This window comes from Pomacea canaliculata, linkage group LG7 (assembly GCF_003073045.1).
Source record: "Pomacea canaliculata isolate SZHN2017 linkage group LG7, ASM307304v1, whole genome shotgun sequence".
NCBI lineage: Eukaryota > Metazoa > Mollusca > Gastropoda > Architaenioglossa > Ampullariidae > Pomacea > Pomacea canaliculata.
In genome coordinates, this window is record NC_037596.1 from 16,876,496 (window position 1) to 16,899,181 (window position 22,686).

The 22,686-nt window shown below is 39.0% G+C and overlaps 2 protein-coding genes across 11 annotated transcripts; one reads left to right on the forward strand and one right to left on the reverse strand.

Annotated features, from left to right (window-relative positions):
• Window positions 1-1,315: 1,315 nt before the first annotated feature.
• LOC112567469 (uncharacterized protein K02A2.6-like) lies at window positions 1,316-3,934 on the reverse strand. The gene has a single exon (XM_025244161.1). The coding sequence runs from the start codon at window positions 3,932-3,934 to the stop codon at window positions 1,316-1,318; it is 2,619 nt and encodes an 872-aa protein (XP_025099946.1).
• Window positions 3,935-5,608: 1,674 nt separating this feature from the next.
• Window positions 5,609-21,504, forward strand: LOC112568163 (kelch-like protein 24). 10 transcript variants are annotated; one of them, XM_025245310.1, is made up of 9 exons: window positions 5,609-6,105; window positions 6,450-6,463; window positions 6,769-6,803; window positions 7,461-7,526; window positions 16,142-16,897; window positions 17,313-18,154; window positions 18,549-18,795; window positions 19,547-19,702; window positions 19,961-21,504. In XM_025245310.1, the coding sequence occupies exons 5-9, from the start codon at window positions 16,168-16,170 to the stop codon at window positions 20,044-20,046; spliced, it is 2,061 nt and encodes a 686-aa protein (XP_025101095.1). In that variant the 5' UTR covers window positions 5,609-6,105; window positions 6,450-6,463; window positions 6,769-6,803; window positions 7,461-7,526; window positions 16,142-16,167; the 3' UTR covers window positions 20,047-21,504. The 10 variants fall into 10 exon arrangements, with proteins under 10 accessions (XP_025101095.1, XP_025101098.1, XP_025101097.1 ...); XM_025245313.1 differs by lacking the exon at window positions 7,461-7,526 and having other exon boundaries at window positions 16,139-16,897; XM_025245312.1 differs by lacking the exon at window positions 7,461-7,526.
• The last annotated feature ends 1,182 nt before the right edge of the window (window positions 21,505-22,686 follow it).

Consider the following 22,686-nt stretch of genomic DNA (forward strand, 5'->3'; position numbering starts at 1 on the left):
TGTGTGTGTGTGTGTGGTCATAATATTATAGTGTATGGCAACCCACACTGGAAATTCAGCACCACATAAGCAACATGCTATAACCCACAAACAATTAAAAGTGCTTATACAGCAAATCATTCAACTGGGAAACACAAAGAAAAGAAAGGAAAAAGACAACACTTCACAAGTGTACTACTCCTGAAACTTTTTGTGCAAAAAGTCTTATTATGTCTACCTTTCTTTGGGGAGGAAAACATAACAGAATCAAGAAATCAGTAGTCTGTAAACCCTATGGACTTAAAATGTGTGATATTTACTCCTTTCTATCAACAATGAAACCTAGATGGTTAAAAAGAATCGAGCAAGACAACACCACAGCAAAGATTCTCCTGACTATTCATCCCATACTTAAAAACATAACAAACATTTTGGGCCAAGTATGCAAATAGTATTATGCAGAGTTCAAAATCTCTTTTGGGAAGATGTGGCTAAGCAATATTAAAAAATATTTAATGGTTTTCAAAAACTTCTGAAGAGTTTATGTTAGATTATGTTATGTATATCAATGGGTTAATGAGAATATTATCCAAGTTAGAGACCTTGTAAGTGTAACAGGAGACTTTACATCCTTTCAAGAGTTTCAAAGAAAACATCCAACATATTAGGTAATAAATGACAGAATGATTACATTCTGTCCTTTTTGTCTATGAAGAATATATTGTCGCCTACAAGACAGACACAAAATACTTTATAGGAAGACGTTTATCTGTTGGATGAAAGTAATACACACAAATTATAACAATGAAATGGTTTTCTGCTCACAATGCATAGGAAAAGTATTTAAAAACTGTGTTTCATTGCAATGAGGACATGTAACTTATGTCCTAAGAAATTTATCTGATTAAATTAAGTTTTTGTCTCTCCCCAAGAATGTGCAAGGGATCCTAATACCACTGTGTCAGTAACATTTGATGTCATGCAATGAAAAAGCAATGATGAAATATTAGACTTCCTATGCTTGGTTCATTAAGAACTGACATGTAATAATATTTCTTATACTATATTTGTGACAGATTAGATCATAAATAGAATACTTGCTGTATCGTGCTGCGAGCTCTCAGCCGACCAACACCAGACACTGTTGATTTGATGACAACTCTTTAATCTACTACAAAACAATATGGCTGCTCGCCAACCTTGACACTACTCAAAATCTAACTTAAAGCCCCGGATGTCCCCCCCGGGATAACTCTTATCATGACATCTCCCCTCCCTTGAGATACTTCACTTGATGGGGAGAATGTTTATTCTCTAATCAATGTTCAATACATAATCAGTCTTTATAACGTGCGGGCAGGGTGATTATTCTGCCGCTACGAGTCGTTCTAGATGTAGAGCTGCTACTGGGATGGGAATCTCCTGGATCTGGAGTAGCACTATGTCTGGCTTCTGTAGCAGGACCACCTTTACTAGACGTCGATTCTGGACACTGAATCGGATCACTGACATGAAGCGCTGTCTCTGGTTCACCTGTCACTGGGACCTGGGAAGTATACAGGGAAAAGTCATTTTGGACAGGACTGGGTCTGGAACTGGACTGCTCCGGCTCGAAGTTTCTTGACCTTCTGAGATGACGTCTGTTGCGTCGAAAACTACCTCTTGGAGTTTGTACAATGTATGACCTTGGAGCACACTGCTGCAGAATGACTGCTGGACTTCCCCAGTGCTTCTCACCATCTAGCTTCTGCAATACAGTGTCGCCTGGAAGCAGTTCATCAAGCGGTCGCGCTCCATGACGCTTGTCAAAACAGTTCTTGTAAGACTGCTTTGCTTTTGCATCGCTCGCTGTTACAGCTGTTTTATCAAATGTCTTTGACTCAAGGTTCTCAGGCAATGTAGGTAATGTAGTTCTCAGTTTTCTTCCACAGGCTAATTCTGCTGGACTATATCCTGTAGGAGAAATAGTAGTGTCTCTGTATATCAATAGAGCTAATTCAGGTTCATCTTGCTGCAGAATCTTTTTGGCAATTTGAACTGCTCTTTCGGCCTCTCCATTAGCTTGTGGATAGTGTGGACTTGTTGTAACATGTTGAAATCCCCACTTTACTGCAAATTCCTGGAACTCCCTAGATGTGAATTGCCTTCCATTGTCTGTAACAAGAATCTCTGGGATTCCTTGGCGTGCAAACATGCTCTTCAGAAGTTTGATAACTTCTGCTGATGTACTAATCTTGATGTGCGCAAGATCAATAAAGCGCGAATAATAATCTACAAACACAAGGTATGATTGTCCTTTGAATTCCAGCAAATCTGCTGCACACTTCTGGAATACACGCTGTGGTAATTCTGTCGGTATCAAAGGTTCCTTGCTCTGTGTCGGTTTCTTCTCCTGGCAATGTCTGCATTCTTCAACAATTCTTTTAATCCTGCCATTAATACCTGGCCACCAAACGGCTGCCTTTGCTCTATCTCTGCACTTGGTGATTCCTAAATGACCTTCATGTATCCTCTTCAGGATATCATCGTGAAGTGGTGCTGGCACAACAATGCGTGTTCCTCTGGTAAGGAGACCATTGTGTACACTAAGTTCCATGCGCACTGCATAATAGTCACGAAGATTATCTTCTACATCTGTAATGTATTTTGGCCAGCCTTCATTAGTGTAGCGAATTGCTTCTTGAATCAGTCTGTCTTTTCTTGTCTCTTCTGCAATCTCTTTCAGACGCTTGTCTGAAGCTGCACATGACCACGAAATGTCTACACTACTCAAATATGCCTCAACATCTTCTGAAAGTGTTATAACTTCAGATTCAGCAGTGGTTAACTGAGGACTTCGGGATAGAGCATCTGCGATGACAAGCTTCTTCCCTGGCACATACTCTGCTGTGATACTGAATCTCATGAGGCGCATCAACATGCGTTGGCATCTGATAGGAGTATCTTGCAAGTCACGATTGTTGATTAGTGGCACAATAGGTTTGTGATCAGTCTCTAATCGAACATTGTCAAGACCAATCAGGTATCTGCTGAACTTTTCACAAGCCCAGACTGCTGCCAGTGTTTCTTTCTCTATCTGTGCATATCTGCATTCACTAGCAGTCAATGTTCTTGAACAATATGCCACAGCTTTGAGACCTTCAGGATGCTGCTGTAGCAACACGCCACCAATGCCATAACTACTGGCATCTGAGCTGACAATTGTAAGCTTTGCCGGATCGTAGAATGCTAGTGTTGGTGCTGAAGTAAGCAGTTTCTTCACATCTGCCATTGCTTTGACTTGCATTGAGCCCCAACTCCACTCTCGATCCTTCCCCAGCAGTTGCGTCAACGGCTGAAGTACTGTAGACAGACTTGGCAAATACCGCCCTAAGAAGTTGCACATACCCAGCATCCTCCTCAACTCGGGTACATTAGTTGGATCTGGCATGGCAATTATTGCTTCAACCTTTCCTGGGTCTGGTGAAATTCCATTCTTGCTGATTCTATGACCCAAAAATTCAATCTCATGCTTCCTGAGCTCACATTTCTCATAGTTGAGTTTCAGGTTAGCACTGGCAAGTGTTTTCATGACTCTCTCAAGATGCTTCTCGTGAGCTTGTTCATTCTCACTATAAACAAGGATATCATCAAAATAGCAGATTATGTTGGGTACATCCTTTAGGATAGTCTCCATGGTCCTCTGAAAAATCTCTGGAGCTGATGAAATACCAAATGGTAATCTCTTGAAGAAATATCTCCCACATGGAGTGATGAATGTAGTAAGTTTTGCAGAATCTGGATCCAGGGGAATCTGATAGAAACCTGATGTTGCATCCAGCTTGCTGTAAACTGCTGATCCAGAAAGCTTATGTAAAATATCTTCCAGTGTTGGCAAGGTATACCTCTCCCGCTTCACTGCGGTATTGAGCTTCTTGTAATCAACACAAATACGTATGCTACCTGATTTCTTCATTACTGGCACAATGGGAGAGCACCAATCTGTTGGCTCTGTTATTTCCTCTATAACCCTGTTTCCTGCATTCTTTTTAATTCTTCCTTGACCTTGTCCAGCAATGGTATTGGTATTCTCCTTGCTGCATAAACACTGTATGGCTCAATGTTTTCTTTCAAGATGATTTTGACTGGAGGACACTGCACAGGTGTCTTGTCAAGTTTTCCAAATAAGGCATTGACAGCCTCTATCCTCTTCACTAAACCTAATCTGGATGCTGCTTCTCTACTAAGCAGATTTTCAGTGATTGCTTGCACAACAAACACTTTCAGTACATGAAGCTGGTCATGAATTCTTGTTGTAGTAATGAACTGTCCATCACACTTCAGGACTCCTCCTACACTCTTTAACACTACCTTGGTCTTCAATAGCTTGGGACATGGTGACAACTTTTTGTACTGTGTAGATGAAATGACAGAAACATCTGCCCTGTGTCAATTTTGAACTTGACATCACAACCGCCAAACTGTAATACAGTTGTCACGGTGGTTTCTCTACTGTCACTGCACAAAGTCCCTACAAAATGTTCCTTTACTTGTTTTTCTTCAAGTGCCTGCACTAACTTTGTTCTGCACACTGTAGCAAAGTGTCCAAGCCTACCACACTTGTTACACTTCCTTCCCTGAGCTGGGCACACACATGAGCTAGCGTGTCGTCTGCCACAACGAGTACAGCTTGACACGTTAACTGCTGACGATGCAAAGTCACTCTTTTCTGCTCTACCACGACGACGACCACTGAAGCCGCGCGAACTGCCAGTTGCACCTTTGCACTGACTATGTACACCACCAGAGGCACTTTTCTTGAATTGCACTGCGTCCACATTTGTGCGACGCTGGTCAGAAAGCTGTGCTTTCACTTGCTCGTATTGCCTTGCCTGCAAGATGGCGTCTTGCAGTGTTAAATCTGCCTTGAATTGTAATCTTTCGGACAAGTCTCTGTCGAGGATCCCTAACACGAGGCGATCTCTGATAGCTTCATCTTTGTCTCTTACGTCTGCCTTTGCAGCGAGCTCGTATAAATCTCTAATGTATTCTTCGATACTTTCGTCCGGTTTCTGATTTCTGGCGTGAAATCGTGCACGCTCATGGATGATATTGCGTTTTGGCACAAAGTACTCATCAAATTTTTCCAGAACAGTGTCGTATTCTTGCCGCTGTCGTGCATCCAGACCAAACGACGTGAGAATGCGTTCTGCGTCGTTGCCCATAGTGTAGATCAAGGCACTGACCTGAACTGCTTCATCGTCTTTGTCTAGTTTTGATGCACATCTGAATCGCTGAAATCGTTGTTTCCACTCAGGCCACAAGTTTGGCTGGGAAAAATTGAATTGTTCTGGCTCTCTAAACGGAGCCATATTCAGCAGCTTGCTTGATTCTCTATGATTATAACAATCCCACTTCTGACACCATGTATCGTGCTGCGAGCTCTCAGCCGACCAACACCAGACACTGTTGATTTGATGACAACTCTTTAATCTACTACAAAACAATATGGCTGCTCGCCAACCTTGACACTACTCAAAATCTAACTTAAAGCCCCGGATGTCCCCCCCCGGGATAGCTCTTATCATGACACTTGCCTTCCAGCACATAGTGCTTTGCTTGATGCCTTATGCCGCTTATGGTATTCTCACTTCTATTCGCACCAACCCAGAATTTTTTTGTAGCTATGAAAGTGCGTAATCTTTCCATCTGTGCGCGCAACTGAGCCATTTTACCTTCGTCCATCGCTAAAACTAGATTATAGTTAACCAGAATTTAACGATGGTTAGCAACAACAACAACAACAAATGCTTAGATCAGTATCGCAATTCGCAAAGTTCAAACATCCGAATAAGCCAACACTGTTCAGTGCGCACTATGAGATGGCAAGTCCTGGGCTCAAGGCAATTGGCGGAAATGGCCCGTCAGTGGTAAACATGACCTGTTGACCCCTCTGCGCCTGCGCACTGTGAGAAGGCATTTCCTGGGCTCGGCAATTCGTGAGCTCATGACACCGGAACTGAGTCAAAGTGAAGGAGCTGCACAGACATCTTGTTTCAAAACCTTGGTGTTGTTAATGTCGTTTTTTACAGACTCTTTGCTATCTCTACAGTTGGTGACTGTTTCCAATCCCTTGGGCTATTCAAGGTAAGTTGTTTTTGTAACTGGTTAAGTATTTTGTAGCGTGCACTTGATAAACACACACTCAATTGCATATATTGGTGAAATGCAAATGGCTCCGTTGTCGGTCTTCTGGTACTTTTGTAATGTATTATTTATATAATTATTGTTGTAATTACATATTTTGTGTATAAAGGCAGATCATTACTGTCTTGCTGCCTTGATGTTTCTTAGACCTGTAGTTACTTGCTTTTACCATTGTATTAAGACAAGGTCACTTCATATTGTACTGGTTTCTGAAAGGAATATAATATGTACGAATGCTGTTTAGTACATATGAAAATACGCTTATTACATTATTCTGATTTCAGGAACATCCAGTGAGGTACACAATACACCCTCTTTAACTTTAACTTTAGCATTCTTAGTGTATTTATGGCAGCACAACAGAAAAGCATTACTTACTTGTATACAGTTTTATTGTGGCAGTTATGTCCAAAGATACTTATCATGTGGCATAAATCTTAAACTATTCTGATCGGAATGTGGCAGTAGAGCAAGTGGAGCAAGTTTACTAGCATTATATCAGATAACTTCTGTCTTCTGACTATAAATTACATAGTACTTGCTGATATGAGAGCTATTATGTATGTTGTTTTGATTTATATGACGTTGATCTGGTATTTGAAGGTGTGTGACTGGGATAAGAGATATCAGAAAATAAGGTAAGATTGGTATACAGTAAGTATTGTTTTGCTAGCCAGTGGATGTAAAGATCTTTGTTTTAAGATATAATGATTCTTCATTCTCTTTTTTTTTTTTGTTTTGTAATGGTGTGAGGGTAGGGGTCTTGTGTATGTATATGAATAGTTAATCTTGTATATTCCTAAATGTTTTTTTTAAAGTGTGTATGAGTTCTTGGTACATATGTGTCCAAAAGTCGACAAAAAGTGGTCTTCTTCATAACTATATTATGCGTACAACAATTTTAAGACGTAAAGATTAACACACTCACCACTTTGCTGTTGCTATGCTTCATAACCAATAAAAGAATCAGTCTTTTTAACTCTTAGTCTCTCAGAAACGTAAAAAAGAAATTTTGCAAATTACGAAACCTGTTATTTATCCCACGAATAACGAATCGTATTTAAAAAAATATATAATTAAACTTTTAAATGCAATATAGTTTATTCTGTAGAAAAGATAGTAGATAAAAAATAGGTTTAAAAAATTGTAAGATGTCAAGAGATTCCTTTAGGTCACTCATGCTTACTTTTGTTACCAGTCTTATTATTGTAGCCGGACTGACCGACCCTTTGCTAACACCCTATGCTATAGCTTAGCTTAGCGCCAAGTCAGTCCGTTCCTCTTTGTTGTTCCAGGGAAGAGGACGGAAGTTCACAAGGAGAATTTTCCTGTCTATGAAAATTCTGGCTCTCGTTGGTCGGGTGCGTCGTCTAGTTTTTACCTGCCTCGCGTTGTGTTCTTTTTTTACCTATACCTTACACTAAAGACCCTGCTTTACTTTCTGACTAAAGTGTCTTTTTAATCGGTGCGTCGATTCCGCCGGACCTTCTCGTGTGTTCTTTCTCTGCTGCTGGTGTCACGACTACATACATGGACAACACAAACCTCGCTCGCGTTCACACGTTGGAGACATACGTACGACACACTAGCACTCCCTGGCACTGACACACTCACACGAGTACTTACAGTTCAAAGACATAAATTTATTTACATGATATACAAAACAACTACCGAACTTATTCTAACCTACCTACCTATCTAGCCAAAACCTAACACCTAACTCCGTGGGGTGGGATGCTGAGTGATGCGAGCCGCTATTTCCAGCGGACCAGAGCGCATGGCGGCACAAAGGTACTTCTCGTTAACTCAGTCTCAACGCTTTACTTACTGCTATACCCAGTTCTCGGGTCGAGAGAAAACGCGCGGGCGCTGCTCTTAGCCCGCATTTTGTACAGGGCAGCTTGGGTGCTACGTCACCCGCAGTTGCTGTCCGTCTCGCGCTGCGCGCCGCTCGCGCGACCAAGCGTGGGGTGAAAGGGGGTGTGGGGTGGAGGGAACTAAGCACTGCTGGTGTCATGAGCTCACGAATGGGTCGTTTTCACTCACGTGATACACACGTTAGCAACGAGGCGCTGTCCGCCATCTTCCTTCCCTAACGCTTCGCGTTTCTTCAGCGGCTCTATATCGGCTTGTGTCACGACACCGCTAGCGTCTCTCGAGCACACCAGCGGAGTCGGACAATTGCGTGCTCTTTCACTCAAATAAACAAAACGATTTTGCCTATACGAGTCTGCCTATGTTTATTGATAAAAAAAAAAAAATAAAAAACCCTATGAAAACACAGTCACTATAACAATGGCTCTTCCTTTCGTCTAACACATTTACCAAGTCCACCGAACTCCTTGCACACTATTAAAACTCCCTGTCTTGGCAATGTCTCCTCTAACACAATCACACAAATTCCTGTATCTATTACTATTCAAACTCACTGTCTTGGCAATGGCTCTTCTAGCAAAATCACAAAAATCCACGATTAAAACTCACTGTCTTGGCAATCACACTTCGACTAACACAACCTCCAAACTAAAATGTACTCGATCTCTTACACACTAGTGAGACACACTGTCTAGCAAATGGCTCTCTACTCTTAAACAAGCGTCCACCTCTCTCCGAATCCTTTTCTCTTCTCCCTATTAAAACACACTGTCCCGGCAGTGGCTTCCTCCTCCCCTTCATTAAGTGTCCAGTTTCACCTCCTCTCACTCATTGCTTGCTACCCCAATCTCTCCCTCTCCAGTCACACCTTTTCTTTCTTTCTTCTTTAACATCAAACAAGAACTTTTGCACATTCAAATGCATATTTATTAATTCTTTTCAGAAAATTTTTGTGTCTGCTGACAGAACATAACATAAAAAAATCATTACAGGGTAAGAAGGAACATATCAAAATCCCAATCTAAATAACATCACTGATATGGATTACTAAGAAGAACTATTGGTTAGGTAATCTAAAATCCACAAAGAAGCTCTGGCATCAATATTGCTCTGAATTAGCTTCTGAGGAAGCAAACGGCATTTGCATTCAAATGACAATAACATTTGATTCAATTATACATGTTTGAGTAGCCTGTTAATAAGCAAAAAATATTAACAATATTCTGTCAACAGCAAATATTTTGATCAACATCATACAAAGCATGACATCTCCAGCAAAGAACAAATTCTATATTGTTCACAGTTTCACATCAATTTACCAAGTAACTTATCTGATTAGTTGGATATCGTCATGCTATTATAAATAAAGTGCGAAAGAAAAAGAACTACAGTAAGGTAATTGTGCATTTTATATCTGAGAATAACTTCTCTGGTAATGTAAACATATACAGATTGCAAGCATGCATTCTGAAAATAAATGCTGATTTCAAACTAAAAAATTGCACTATAGCTACTCAATAGGCACTATGGATTTATGTAAATTTACAATGCAGCAACAAAGCCGAACTATTTTGTCTATGACTGGATTATCATCACCAGGCTTTGTTGCCATCAGGTCAATAGGCACTTTAGACTGCAAAATTCCAAACTTTTTGCAAACAAAGCCTATAACTCTCTCAACATAAATTCGTACAGAGGCTATTTTTCTCGAATTTTCAACTTGTAGTGGGTGAAGTTGCTTTTTCCCATGGGTAAAATCTGGAATTATTAATTTAGCTTGATAAAAAAGAACTTCATGTTCAATGTTGAAACCTCTGTCGGCCATAATTACATCTCCTGGTAACAAGTTGGACAACAAAGAAGTATTTTCAATGATGTGTTTGTCTGAAGCCCTGCCACCAAATGCATCTGAAATGTAGCTGATTGAACCTTGTGGTGTGATCCCAATCAGATATTTGCAGAATGATATTTTTATAGTTGGAATAAACTTGGATCTGATTGGTTTGGCCCGAGGGTTTCTGTGCTTCAAGTTCAAAACAGTCAACAATAACAGCAACTTTATCTTTAAAGTTTTCTCTAAAGCGCATAGGCATAGACAGTTTCAGAGCTTCTCTTGAAGGCCAGTGCAACAAAAAAGACAACCGTGCTACAAGTACATCAAGAGTTCTATGAAAACTCCTTTGCACAGTTGACACGGATACTTTCAGCTGATACCCTATATCCTGGAATTGGTAGTTCAGTCTGATGTTAATTAAACACAGCAAAAACTCTTGATCTTTGGACAGTGACTGTGTTTGATTAGACATGTATGGCTCTACCGTTCTGAAAATAAGGTCCATTACTGCCAATGAAGGAAGTCCCGTGTAGAATGGAACTTTAGCTTCATCTTCAACACACACCTGTCTTTCATAAATAGAACAATGTTGTCTGTTTTTAACTGAATCAAGAAGTCTGGTCTCAGATTCCTGCATGATTGCATCTATATTTAGTCCAGTCAAATCTGTTTGAGTGTTCTGATCATTTGAACATGAATCTTCTATGTCACCATGTAAACTTTCTTCGCAAGCACTTGAGCAACCAAAATCACTTTCACATAATTATTCTTCCTGGCTTGTCTCACTGCTGATTGATTTTCGCTTCTTGCTTGCAGTATGTAGAGTAGGGACAGATGCATTACTTCTTTTGCGAGACACAAGCCTCAAATACCTGTTTTTTGAAGTCTCAGCTTCTGAGCAAGTACTTGATCGCTCATGTCCCAAGCGTAGAGTGGGAAGCCAGGAAGGGCTGTTCCGGAAATTCACATATGCTGGCTTTCCTAGACACAAGAATAAAACAACCCATGAATTACATCTTTGTGATATTAACTACAAAAAAATAATAATAATCAGCACTGAAACAAAATAAACCAAATACATGTCTAAAAAGAAAAATAATGAAGTAGAAATAACATTTTTTATCCTCACTCTCTATAGCTATAGTTTATTAGTTTATTAGTCGTGGTCTCACAGTGCGCAGGCGCAGAGGGGTCAACAGGTCATGTTTACCACTGACGGGTCATTTCCGCCAAATGCCCGAGCCCACGAATTGCCATCTCATAGCGCGCACTGTACAGTGTTGGCTTATTCGGATGTTTGAACTTTGCGAATTGCGATACTGATCTAAGCATTTTTTTTGTTGTTGTTGCTAACCATCGTTAAATTCTGGTTAACTATAATCTAGTTTTAGCGACGGACAAAGGTAAAATGGCTCAGTTGACACGAATAAAAATGTAACTTACCTTCTTATTTTTGTAGCGGTGATTTGTTATTGAGCAGCATCACAACACGTCCTCGATCCGCGAGTCTACCACACTTGACAATGTTGTTAAATTCAAGACATATTCTGTCCTAACACATGGGCAATTCCTCAGCTCGGACACATTCTCATCTCACGGTATATCAAGCCCACAAATTGCCCTGTCTGCGCATGCGCACCTGTTGACCCCTGCGCCTGCGCACTGTGAGAAGGCAATTCGTGGGCTCGGGCAAATCCTGAGCTCACGACACCAGCAGTACACGCTGTCCTACACAAGCGCTCCCGCTACATTAAAAAGGTCTGTATGTAAGATGTCAAGAAATTCCTTTAGGTCACTCATGCTTACTTTTGTTACCAGTCTTATTATAAAGGTCTGGTTTCCTCAGTAGCTCTAAAAAGCAGTTGATTTTCTACCGTCTTCTTATCACACACGAAATGGGTTCCCAGCCTGCAAGAGCTTTGGGCATTTGAACGGCCCCAATAGAGAAGTGAGACTTTCAGGAGGGAAGCGTGTAATGCGATCCTAAACTGACGCGTCCATCGCGCTTTTTTTCTTCAGCCGCGCTCAATTTGGTAGACACGTGATCGTGTCGCATCCCTCCACCGCTGTTTCCCTCCCCCATCTGTTTCCCATCCCCGCGTGTACCTGCGACAAGTCAAGGTACGGGGTCACAGGTAGGTCACATCGGCCGGTTCTGCTTTGACCTGCGCGAGGACATTTTGAACTGTACGTCCATCTTCAAGTGAAACACCGCCGATTTCTGAAGTAAGTCTTAATAATGTTAAGTGAAAGATGCCATTAAAACAACTGTACTTTATAACAGTGGATAGTCATGAATGAATTTAATGATCATATATAAGTATTGTAGTGCTTTTGTGAAATGTTCATGTGTTGTACCGGCAGTTATCACACATACTACAGTCCGCTAGCAACGTCGCTTTTTACATGAACGCCTGTCTTCTATTTTGTGCTGTGAAAAATTTAAGAGGTGGTTTATAACCATATATCTTCTTGTTGTAAATAATCAATATATGCTTATCCGTTATCTCTTGCCTACTAATATGCCACGGTATTTACCTAATTACAGAACGAAATGTTGGCGCGAATACGATTGGCTAGAAGCAAGAGACAGTGCATGATGGGTTCAAATTAACTAGTCAAGAGGTAAAGTACACACACAGCAATCTCTCGTATCATTGATGATATACTTCGAAGTTGAAAATTCTATGACATGAACTCATTGAGTCATGGCTATGAAATTCGTCGCCTCTGCTTTGCTCAAGTAACGAGTGGTGCGGGCGATTACCAAACGTCTTGGTGCAGTCCTGGGGGAAAAAGCACAAGACAAATCCACATTGCTTTCTGAAGCAACTAAAATTTTGGAAAATTAATGCAAAGCAAAAAGAAGAGATTTTATTTTTGTACTTATATACACTTTGACAATTAAAACAAAATGTATGAAATCCACAGCTATGCATGAACTCTTGTCAAAGTCTGTCATTTTTCTAACAATTCACTTATCTGATCACATATATTTTCTTTGATCCTTAAAATGCTGAATGCCATTTTTGTCAGTTTTTTTTCATGATTATAAAAAGAACTAATTATAACAATCTTTAATTGCAGATCACAATACTTGATTGTAGTCTGGCTCAGTGAGTTTTACCAGTAAGTTTATTTTGGCTCTCCCTCTATGATCATGAGGATCACTATACAAGCACAGGTTTTGTGTTTTTAGTGGTGTACATGCACATCCTTATTATATCCATTCTAAACATTTTCTGTTAATTAACAAAAATTGTCAATAGACTTACATCCAATAGTTTCCGTTTTGTCATTACTTAATTAAAGAACTAAAAGTAATATTTTGATTTCTCTTTTGAGTTGTCAGCAAAGTTGATGAGCAGAGCAAAGCACTACAGAATGTAGTTCACAAACTGAATCAGGTCACCCTGCTTCTTCAAAATATGGGGAAAGAGGAGCTGATGAAGAAAGGAATCAGAACAAAAAGTGGTATGTCATTTAAGTATAATGTGTTAGTACTAGACACCTTTTTTTCAAAATGTTACCTTTAGCTTTAGCTAATATAAGTCAAGCTAAATATGTATGTTATGCTATTACAGTCTTACCAGATAACATTTAACAAACAGGCAGGCATATCAATCGGCTTACAGGTTAACTCTCTGACAAGAATGTGTGGTCAGTGTAAATATTTGTATTAACAAATAATACACATTTTATGAAGTACCAAATAATGTATTTTATATGCATAGATTTTATTTATAAATAATTCTGTCACTTGCTTTTCATGGTGTCAAAATGAGCAGTCTGTGTGTCTATTAAGCTATGACACTAAAATTGTTCTAACTTTCATAAAAAATAGCTTTGATTTAAACTCTTAATAAACTTGGTGATTTGAGTCACTTAATGCCATTATTTCTCTGAAGTCCCACTAAGGTTATTTAAGAGACTGGGTCGGTTTGGTAGCTATAATTCATCATGCAACATTGATCCTCATTCAGTGGAGTAGGGTTCAGCATTATATCTTAAACTTACTCAATCCAGTGAATTGATTTATTTTGCATTTGTATTGTAGTTTTTTACATGGTGGAAACAACTAAAGATTTTTTTAACAGGTTCAGAACCTCTCGTGCATGGAGAATTTTAAAACGGCTGCTTTCTTCAGAGTTGGCTCAGTGGAACGAAAGGGGAAAAAGTTTCCAGTCACTTCAGCTGAGAAGTATATTAATTTGTGTTTAGTTTTTGTTTGGTTTTGATTTCTTTGAGGTGTACGTCAATATGAACTTAAAAGGACAAAGTTTCCGAACAATTTAAAAAAATAGTGAATCAAGTATTATTTTCTCTACATTTACAAATTTATTATTGTGTACAATAGCATTAAGTCTACCTTACAATTTGTATTTGTGCACAGCCGCAGTCCAAGAGACATGGATTGAGGAATGATTCGAAGGGTGATGCCATCTAATGGTGAGTGGAATTACAAAATGAGTTTGTCAAGTTAAAATTATTTAATGTGAGCATTGTTTTATTCTTTGTGGATTTATTCATAGGCCTATTTACTTTTCTTTTTGTACTAAAGATTAATTGGTTACTTTCAGATATTAATCCAAAACTTCTTATACACACAAATGGCCATCAAGACATTACCGTTTAAAAATCTTTTTATTCGACTCTGTGTTCAAGTTCTTGTAATCTCACTAGTAATTAGTAGATTTTATGAAAGATTTAACTCTTTCTTTACACAAGGCTAAAGGTGGTCAAACCCCCCTGTACGCATGAATTTACCCTTTTTAAAAAAATTATTAAAAAATAACTAAACAAGATAGAACAGCAATTTAAATTGATTATGACAGATCAAAATGTGTAGAAGTGGAACAATTTTACCTTAATCTTGCTTGTGAACTCACTTTTATGATAATCCAACCAAAATTAGGTATATTATGTACAGTTTGGAAAATTTTTTTTTTTTTACACATTTCAAACAAAAAATTCGGGAGCAGATGAAAACTATTTTTACACCATTCGTGGTCAAATTCTCCTTCATCTGAAGCAGGAATATCCTCTGGGATGTTTTTTCTTTTGTTATTCGACGTTTCAGATGCATGATGTTCACAATGTGTACCATCGAAAAGGACAGGTAGTGTAGAATATCGGCGAGCCTTTCGTTCAAACGTACGTCCTTCGTCATGTAAGGGAGATAATTGTGTTCATAAAGGCCTAAACTATCTTATTTATTAATTTTTTCTTTTAAACCACGAGCTGTAAAGGCCTAAAAAAATTACAACAATGCATCAGCCCAATGTGAATACTGCGTAACAAGTGAACGGCCACCCGTGTTGAGTGTGTAAAGAAAGAGTTAAGCTTTCAACTATGAGAGAGGTTAGTTCTACTTACATAGCAAAAATCAAAATATGTAAAGATTGTAACTTTTTTCTTTTCTTCTCCAGGGATTCCACCACTAATGGATCGATTTTTGGTGTCATATTTTTCTATCTTTTATGTAAATTGTTTGACTATATGTTATAAATAATTATTTCAAAAATAACTTTCATGGGGAAAAAATTATTGAGTGTAATTTTTTTGTAAATAATTGGATGAATGCTTATGTTCAAAAACAACTTTAATGCTTTAAATAATGTAAACTGTTACAATAGTTTTTTGTTGTAAATAATAAATTTGTTTAATGATATCTCTTGCCTACTATTTATGCGTTGTGAGGAAACGAGATTTTGAAAAGCTGTTGAATGTTTTCTTCATGGTGTGCAAGCTTGTGTACCAGTGTAAGTAAAAGTGAGATAGGGTGAGGAATGCAGCAAGAGGAGGATGGGAGTGGGGTAGTTGAGGGGAAAACACGACTTTTCATGGGCGATCGGTGGGTATGCAATGGTGCTTTCGTGGGAAGGTGAGTGGGTCTTTCCTGGGAAAACATGGGAACCCTTAGGGTCCCTCTTCCAAAACCCGCGAGCGCCCCAACTTTCTTCCCACCGAGGTCTCATAAGGGCCCCATGAGTTCTTGCAGGCTGGGTTACCATCTAAAGCAGAAACAGAAATCCTTTTTCCACGATGCAGCGGCTCCTTCGTCTAAAGAACATTTACACCTACCTAGTTTCACAAGCACTTCGAATGTTGCGTTACCTCTAAGTAAACTTTCCCAACATTTTTTAAGCAGGTGTTAAGTAATTTGTTTTATGAGCTACTTAAAAATGCTATTTTAATAATAATTTTCATTGTTAGTTTAACATGAAAGCTACAAGAATGAAATTATTTGTATATTTCTATAAGCAGGATACGATTTCCAAAACAACCATACAATGCCTTCTGCGAATCTCACAGACAGGACATTCGTTAATGTCTGTCGCGGTCTCGGTCAGCAATTGGACGATGAAGATTTTTGTGACGTCACTGTGACGGTTGGTGAGAAAACATTCTCATGCCATCGAGTTGTGCTGGCCTCTGTCTCCGAGTACTTCAAGAGGTCACTGACAGAGAATTGGCGAGAAGGTCCCAGCGGACAGCCTGACATCAAACACGAAGATGTTTCTCCGGAAGCCTTTGGATATTTGATGGACATCCTCTATAAGGGCAGAGACATGGTTGACAATAACACCGCAAAGGACATCCTCAAAATGTCTCTCTACCTGCAGATTAAATATTTAGAAGAGTACTGTGTCGAGTTTCTACAAGAAACACTTCAGCCTACTGTTTGTTTGGAAACTTGGCAATTTGCCGAAAAATACTATCTGGAGAAACTGGCTGAAACATCCCTTAAGATGGCTGTTGAGGAAATTGCCATCGTGTCGACACAGGATGACTTGCTGACCCTGCCCAAGTCAATGCTTCTTATTCTTCTGTCCCTACAACAGAAACTCGTCATGGACGATGTCTGTAAGACCATCCTGCGCTGGGTTGAAGCGGATCAAGATACAAGACAGATTCATCTGGTGGAACTACTTCCTTTTATTTGCTTTACCGATCTCAGCTCAAATTATTTATGCGAGATGGTCACCTACCTCAACCATCCTTTCAGAGATGTCATATATGGTAATTCAATTATAAATCAAATTTACTGTAAATATAGCTAGCCCCACTCTTGGTCTTTCGTCTAGCTCTAATCTAACAAACAAGAAAACGGTTATAAAAAGGCAGATGCTGTCCTTATAACTCCAACTAAAACAGAAAGGCATGGTTCGTATAATATACAACAGATAACAATGATCATATAGCTCCCGCTGGTGTCGATACTTGAAGAAAATAATGCATTTATTATGGAGCACGTTTTCGTTCAAGTATTAAGGGAATATTTGTCAATCGACAAATCGTCTATTTTTTTCTGTTTAAATATTATACTTTTTAAAAGTATAATTTGATTCTATTTCGAAACTTTTGTTTGATGTTTTGTGGAGGTTTTGCATTTTTCTAATTGCAGTCTCCTCTACGCCTTTTAAATATATTGCAGACAAATTTTGCGAAAGCTTGACTTACTACATTAAAGGTCAACAAAATAACGATGCAAAAGTCAGAAGGAGGATTCTCGCGCGACAGCCTCAGCCTCGGCCTCTAAACACACCAGAAATCCAGAACCGTGCTGTTATGTTTGGAGGTTACACTGAGAGTGACAAAACGTTGAAGGACACATACGCTTTTGATCTGAAAAACAGTTTTATGGAGCGTTACAGTCTAGCCCCCATGCCTGAAGATATTGGACTGGACTTTGCCAGCTGCAGTTGGTATAATGAGATTTATGTCAGTGGCGGCTCCCAGCTACCCACCTTCTTTGCTGTCTATAAACCAGGTGACAACGAGTGGGAGGTGCTGCCCTCTCTACCAGATGAAGGTCGAGAACAACACGCCATGGCTGCTATCAGTTCTTCCATTTATGTTCTTGGTGGTCGTCAAAAAACTGCTGATGGCGAGAAAACGATTTCGTCAAGTGTCCTACGGTACAACACAAAGACCAAAGAATGGAGCGTGTTCTGTCAGCTGACCTTAGGTGTTCGAGAGACCACCGCCGCTACTCTCGGTCACCGCATCTACCTGTTTGGTGGGGTAGATAGTGAAGGAGCCAACACAGACCTGGTGCAGTGGGTGGACACCCTGGGTGGCTGCATCTATCAAGCCGGCAAACTTCCGACACCCACGTGCGGTGCGCGTGCACTGAGCACTGGAGGACGTATTTACATCGTGAGACCTGAAGGGGATGTCTTGTCTATGTGGGAGAGCTTTCTCTTGGCTGAACACACAGAAAGAGGTTTGCCTGACAGTAAGGAGAAGAAAGAAAATAATGATCTCTCGTTTAACGTAAGTATAGTTTCTTTTGCGACCATTTGTCTTATAGTGTAGAGGACATAAGCTGAAAGAATAGCTCTCGGCCGTACGCAGCACTTATCACGTTGTTCCAGTCTATAGAAAAAAGTTAGACCAAGGGAGAAAAGATAAATCTACGTAGACACATTCACAGACAGAATTTATCAATGAGTGCATAGGTAGGTACACCAAATTCCGCTGGATATAGGAATATAATGCCATTCCATAACTCTCCTTTCACCCACATAGTATACGCACTCTTCTTCATTTTTTCATGTTTACGTTTTTTAGTTCTTCTTTAACTCTTTAGTAAGCGGTTTGTTATTCCAAAATATTCAAATGTTTGACGACCAAAGCGATTCTTTGCCTCTGTTTAATGTCTTTTCAGACGATCAGTTCAACAGTCAGCTTTAGAGAGGTTGGCAAGTTCACTGGACGGCGTCACTTCAGCGCCTGTTTGAATGGAGGGGAACTTATTGTGTGTGGTGGCGAAACAGATGAGCAACAACTGTTGGCGGAATTTGAATCGATTTCATTGGAAGACGGAAACACGTCAAAGAAATCTTTGATTCTGATTACAGGGGCAGCCAAGTTTGATCTCCATTTATTAAACATCCCGGTGGAGTTCTTAAGAGGTGATGACACCTTGGGTTATATACCTCTACTCTGTCAGAAATCCTCACCTTTTTCAAACAACTTAATAAGTTTACAGCAAAATTCTTCTTGCACAGAACTCTCCAAAATATGTCAAAAATTCTATGTTCTCGTTATACTATATGTCGTCCCCAAAATATTGCGCAGAGAATAATACTATTAACACCATGACACCACAGATGTCCATTGACAAGCCTAGATCTTCAACGATGTTCACCTTCATTAATGTCATTGGAAATATATCTAGAGAATGGGTATTGATTATTCAGTCAGATTTGTACATGTTTTGCTATGTTTCAAAATAAGAAAAAATACTCTTAAAAAGCGTTGAAAGAAGAAACAGTGGTCTTTATAGACATTTGGTAAGGAACGTTTTGTTGTATTTCATACAGTGAAGGAATTTTTTTACCAGTTTGATTAACTAAGTATAAAAGTAATCGCTCGTGGTGTGAAGACATGTCATAGAGAACATCGTTTTATTCAATGCCTAGGAAGGGTCTTATACGATGTACTCTACAACTTCCATCTATCTACAAATATACTTGATACTAAAGATGAAAAAGAGAAAAGGAAAAAAATGTAAGGTTAATTTCTCTATGTAAATCTTTATTTGTTTCTATGTGCCTCCACTTTGTGTGTGTGTGATTTCCCGTACTCTTATTTGTGTGAGTATTTCAAGATATATCGTTATTTAGCATTATTGTATTTTGTAAATTTAAAAATTTTATGCAGGAACAGCCGTCACACAGCCATTTCAGATTGGGGACAAAGTGGTACTTCGCCTTAATGAACTGCAAATGCTTCAACTGGAAATATTGGGTCTAGCTCAACAGAATAGTTTATATAATAATCTATTTGGAATTCCAAACGGAACTGGCTCTATCACAGGTATTTTATTAGAGTATTCATTTTCTCACATTCTGCTTCTTAATGTAAATATATCAGTTACACGTTAGCGTTGAATAAAACATAAAGAATTATTATTCTTCTTGTGCCTAATTAGTATAGCATAGGGTTGCAACATAAAAGATGCTAGGTTGATAACTTCTTCTGTTAAAGAAGTCTTTATAAAACATTGCACAAAAGTCATAACTTAAAAAGTTTGTGAATATTAATGATATGCATGACTAACAATCTTTTTTGCAGCACTTGCTGCTGAGTCGGTGACAGTCAATTTCCCAAACATTGATGACTGGAATGGCCTTACTACTCAACTCGAGCATGCTCCATGATCATCGCAACTATTTCCTTCATTCCTGCTGCTTTATCTCTAAGTGGTTTGCTAATAACTCCTAATCTACTCCCACTGATGCTATTTCTACTTTTACTGAACGCATGGAAGGGTTTACTGTGTTTATTGCCAATAATTCTAGTCACTACAAATTTTAAAAGTATGAGAAAGTCAATTTTGAAATCGTGAGTACGAGACAAAAAAGAACATTTATTCTTTTAGCTAGTTTTGCCAAATAATGACCTGTCTTTTGTCAACTGCCTTCGGATGCTCACCAATCTACTGGTAGTGTTTTCAGTTTATCTTTGTGGTGGGGTAGATACAAAGGCAGAAAATATACATCTGATTCAGTGTATGGACTCCTTTACGGTCGACCTTTATCTGCACCTTTTAATACGACTGCTCTGTTGTACGCATCCGCGAACAGACGAACTTGATTATAAGCTTACACATCTTTGACTACGATATTTTTTTCTTCTTAGTAATTTTTGCTGATTAAAATCTAACACCAGAACCTTAACACTTTTTCGAACCCCAGACAGAGCCCTCAAACCTAACCCAGCACCTTAAACACTCTCAAGTTATCTCTCTCACACACATACACATTTATTTCCTACCCATACGTAAATAGCAAATAACGGAAATGATCTAAAAAAGACAATCAAAGAAGCATTTTAGCAAGTAGAATGTACATTTAAATCCTTTTTTTGCTCTGCTTGTATTACTTATATGACTATATCCAAATGCTATTCACTTTTCCAAATGTGTTGTTTTAATCGCTTATATTTAGAGTTCTTTAATTGCTGTTTACGAATTAAACCCTTACTCCAGTAAAAATTAGTTATAGTAGCTTTAGTAAACCTGACTTGTGAAAAATAGTTATCTTTCTTAACCTTTAAACTTCAGAGAGAGTGCTTCGTTGAGTATATGCGTGAAGGAGAAAAAAGGGTTTAAAAAATCCTAAATTAAGATCAGTCAGAGAAATATGACTTATCGTAGAAAGCTCGGTGTATTATGCTTAAAAAAGTAAAAGAAACTGAAATATGTTAAAAAAACAAGCACTTTCTGAAGGTGATAATGATAACATAGTCCTAGCAAAGAAAGACAACACACATTAATAATTCCGATAGCGATAAGAAGAAAACCACCTGTGTCAATCCTTCTTTAAGAAGCTCAGTGTACTATAAAGTAAAATGAAGTAAAAAAATTAAAAAAAAACTAATTACCATTAATAAAGTTAATAAGTACGAATTTTTAGACATAAAATAGTCATTACTTCCTGTCTGTACAGTCTTCTAATGTTGGAAATTGCTGTGTGGCCTGTTATTTTTGTATGAAATATTTGCCATCAAATGATTTGTAATCAAGATCGTGTAACTATTTGTCAAAGACCGTGTATCTTAAAACTGAATTTAATTTTCTGTAATAATCAAGACAATAAAATATCAAACTCCTTGAAGATTTGTGAAAGTTAATTTCTTTCCTTGTTTATGTTTGTCGCAATATCATCCGTGGGCTGATGCTTTAGTTTCTTTGTTGTGTGGTTAACTGTTGATTGTTTTACATGTGACAGTACCTTACTCGAAGCCCGTGGTAGGAAAAAATGTTCGCTGCCCACTTAGCAGCTGGAAAGCGCTACGGCCTCTAAGAAAACATTATCTTTCACCTTTACTCTTTAGATATGGATGCAACTCAAGCAGGCAAGTCGTGTCAATAGTTGTACTCATAACACTTTAAAGGTGACGTCTTAAGTAATCACCTAATAATCAAACAACTTGGCAGGCATGTGTCCTAATCCATTTTTTTCTATCACTGAAGTGCAGTTCCTGGTATGCTCGATTCACTAGATTCACTTGTCCAAGAAAAAACACTGACTTCAGCTAGATATCGGACTGGACTTTCCCACCTGCACGTAGTACAACGAGGCTTGAGTAAGCGGTGGATCTCAGCTTCCCACCTTCTTTGCTGTTTATAAATCTGGTGACAACAGGTGGTAGGTTTTGCCCTCTCTACTAGATGACGAAAGAAAAAAAATCATACAATGGATGTCATCAGCCCCAGCATCTTGGTGGCATTAAGGAATTAGCTTCTGGCGACAGAACGATTTCGTGCAATGTTCTAAAGAACAACACAAGCTTTACAGAATGCAGCGTCTTCTGTCAGTTGCCTTTGAGCATCCAAAAACACTGCTGCCAGTACCCTGGGACACCAGATTTACCTGTTTGACGGGGTAGATAGTAATGGAGCCAGCACAGGCATGGTGCAGTACGTAGACACCCTGGGTGGCTGCGTTTATCAAACAGGCAGACTTCTATCACCCATTTGCGGGGCGCGTGCTCTGAGCAATGGAGGACATACGGGGTGAGATCTTATTTGGACGTGTTGTTCATGCGGGAAAACTTTACTTTGGCTGAGCATCTAAACACATAAGCACTACTACTACTACTAATGCGATCTCTTCACGATCTTCTTCCGCATTCTAAACAACCTTCCACTAGCATACTGCATTGTCGGCATTCCTTTTCTGTATCCACATAAAATTGACTACAAACAATTCAAACTATAGTGAACCAGTCGGGTAAACTGCGTGATGCACAGCCAGCCAATCGTATCGAAGCAGCAAAACGTCACTGCTGTTAGT

Coding starts and splice junctions, on each gene's coding strand:
- LOC112567469 (XM_025244161.1), bottom strand. CDS start 3,934: ATGAAGAAATCAGGTAGCATACGTATTTGTGTTGATTACAAGAAGCTC.
- LOC112568163 (XM_025245310.1), top strand. CDS start 16,168: ATGCCTTCTGCGAATCTCACAGACAGGACATTCGTTAATGTCTGTCGC. Junction 16,898..17,312: donor TTTCAGAGATGTCATATATG/GTAATTCAATTA, acceptor AATATATTGCAG/ACAAATTTTGCGAAAGCTTG. Junction 18,796..19,546: donor CCCGGTGGAGTTCTTAAGAG/GTGATGACACCT, acceptor AATTTTATGCAG/GAACAGCCGTCACACAGCCA.